Source organism: Vigna radiata, unplaced genomic scaffold, assembly GCF_000741045.1.
Source record: "Vigna radiata var. radiata cultivar VC1973A unplaced genomic scaffold, Vradiata_ver6 scaffold_337, whole genome shotgun sequence".
Lineage (NCBI taxonomy): Eukaryota > Viridiplantae > Streptophyta > Magnoliopsida > Fabales > Fabaceae > Vigna > Vigna radiata.
Genome location: NW_014541822.1, coordinates 96,266 through 98,647, shown reverse-complemented (window position 1 = coordinate 98,647; position 2,382 = coordinate 96,266). Strand labels below are relative to the sequence as shown.

The 2,382-nt window shown below is 41.7% G+C and overlaps 1 protein-coding gene across 1 annotated transcript; it reads right to left on the bottom strand.

The window, feature by feature from the left end:
- Positions 1–515: 515 nt before the first annotated feature.
- LOC106778422 lies at positions 516–890 on the bottom strand. The gene has a single exon (XM_014666380.1). It carries the CDS (start codon positions 888–890, stop codon positions 516–518), a length of 375 nt encoding a protein of 124 aa, XP_014521866.1.
- Positions 891–2,382: the final 1,492 nt, after the last annotated feature.

Genomic DNA, 2,382 nt, shown 5'->3' with positions numbered 1-2,382 from the left:
GCGCACATTTATGGTCCAACTCAACTTTGACTTTTGATTTTAGACACTTCTAAACACTCAATTCAGCCCAGATCAATGTGTTTCCACTATACAAACGTGTTCAAATTCATAGGGAGTGAAATTGAGTGCTAGAACTCCAAATCAAATGTCCACTCCCAAGCTTTCCAACTCTCCAACTTAAATTTTGACTCTTTGACAACAAAAGCACATAAAGCATGCCTCAACTCATCAATATAAGCTTAAACAAGCACCAACACACCATAATACAATTAAACAACTTGAATTGAGTCTATTCACAGCAAGACATCACAACACTCATATTCCACCAATGTAACACAAACTTCCAAACAAAAGCACAATTCCTAAACAACTAATTTGCACACACCACATATCAAACCAAATTTAAATAATCAAAACACACCAAAATAACAAAATGTGAAAAGAGAAGGAGTAGAAAAACTGGGTTGCCTCCCAGCAAGCGCTCGTTTAATGTCATTAGCTTGACACCATGATGCTCAAGGGTCAACCAACTCAATACTTGTGTTGAGGCGTTCAACCTCACCACCTAAGTAATGCTTGAGTCGTTGCCCATTGACTACCCAGCTTCTTTGTGGGTCATCAGAGGAAAGATCTATCAGTTCAACTGCTCCATGTTGTTTGACATCTTTGATAGTGAACGGACCCGACAACTTGGATTTCAATTTGCCCGCAAAGAGTTTGAAGCGGGAGTTGAACAATAAGACTTGTTGACCCGAATGGAAGACTTTCTTCACCAACTTCTTGTCATGGTAGAACTTGACCTTCTCCTTGTAGTTCTTGGAGGAATCATAAGCATGGAGGCGCATTTCTTCAAGTTCTAGAAGTTGCCTCTTTCTCTTCTCTGCAGACATGGATGGGTCAAAGTTCAAGAATTTGAGAGCCTAATAAGCACGATGCTCTAACTCAACCGGTAAGTGACAAGCTTTCCCATAGACAAGTTGGAAAGGAGTTAGGCCCACTGGAGTTTTCATGGCAGTTCTATAAGCATCCAGCTTTTGAGACCAATCCTTCCTAGAAGAAGCAACGGTTTTCTCCAAGATCTTCTTTATCTCCCGGTTTGAAACTTCCGCTTGGCCATTTGTCTGTGGGTGATAAGGTGAGGCCACCTTATGTTTAAATTCATAGTGCTTAAGCACCTTGGCCAATTGATCATTACAAAAGTGAGACCCTTCATCACTAATGAGGACCCTAGGAACTCCAAACCGGGTAAAAACTTGCTTTTTCAAGAACTTGATGACTGTGGATGCATCATTTTTGGGGCAAGCAGCTGCCTCCACCCATTTGCTCACATAATCAACGGCCACNANGATATANTCATTGTTGAANGAAGGAGGAAGAGGGCCAACAAAGTCTATGCCCCAACAATCAAAGACTTCCACCTCTTGAATCATTTGCAAGGGCATTTCATGCCTCCTTGAGATACTCCCCGTTATTTGGTATTTGTCACAGCTTCTAGCATGATGGTGAGCATCCTTGAACAAGGTAGGCCAATAGAATCCAGATTGGAGAACTTTTGCAGCAGTTCTCTCTCCATTGAAGTGGCCTCCATATCGGGAGTTATGACAGTGCCATAGAATACCTGTTGCCTCCTCACTAGTGACACACCTCCTCAATAGGTTGTCAGCTCCAATCTTGAACAACAAAGGATCATCCCAGATAAACTGCTTTGCATCATGTAGGAATTTCTTTTTCTGATGCTATGTTACATCTTCTGGTATGACCCCTGCAGCCTTGAATTTAGCCATGTCAGCAAACCATGGCCTCTGCTGAATATGCAGGAGTGTCTCATCTGAGAATGACTCACGGATCTCTTCTTCCTTACAAGTGACTTCTTCATTGATAAGCCTGGATAAATGATCCGCAATGACATTCTCGCTTCCCTTCTTATCATGAATCTCAACATCGAACTCTTGGAGCAATAAAACCCATCTTATTAGTCTTGGTTTGAAGTCAGGTTTTGTGAGCAAATACTTAATGGTAGCATGGTCGGTGTAAATGATCACCTTAGACCCAATAAGATAGGGAATAAACTTCTCCAATGCATAGACTATGGCAAGAAACTCCTTCTCCGTTGTGGCATAATTGAGTTGGGCACCATTCAAGACTTTGCTAGCATAGTAGATGGCATGAAAGATCTTTTCTCTCCTTTGGCCAAGCACAACTCCTATAGCATAGTCACTGGCATCGCACATCAACTCAAAGTTTTGGTCTTAATTAGGAGCTATGATCACCGGGGCCGAACTCAACTTGTTCTTCAAAATTTCAAATGCTCTTATGCATTCCTCATCCATTCAAAGGGTGTGTCTTTTACAAGGAGATTGCTTAAAGGCTTAGCAATCTTGG

Coding starts and splice junctions, on each gene's coding strand:
- LOC106778422 (XM_014666380.1), bottom strand. CDS start 890: ATGTCTGCAGAGAAGAGAAAGAGGCAACTTCTAGAACTTGAAGAAATG.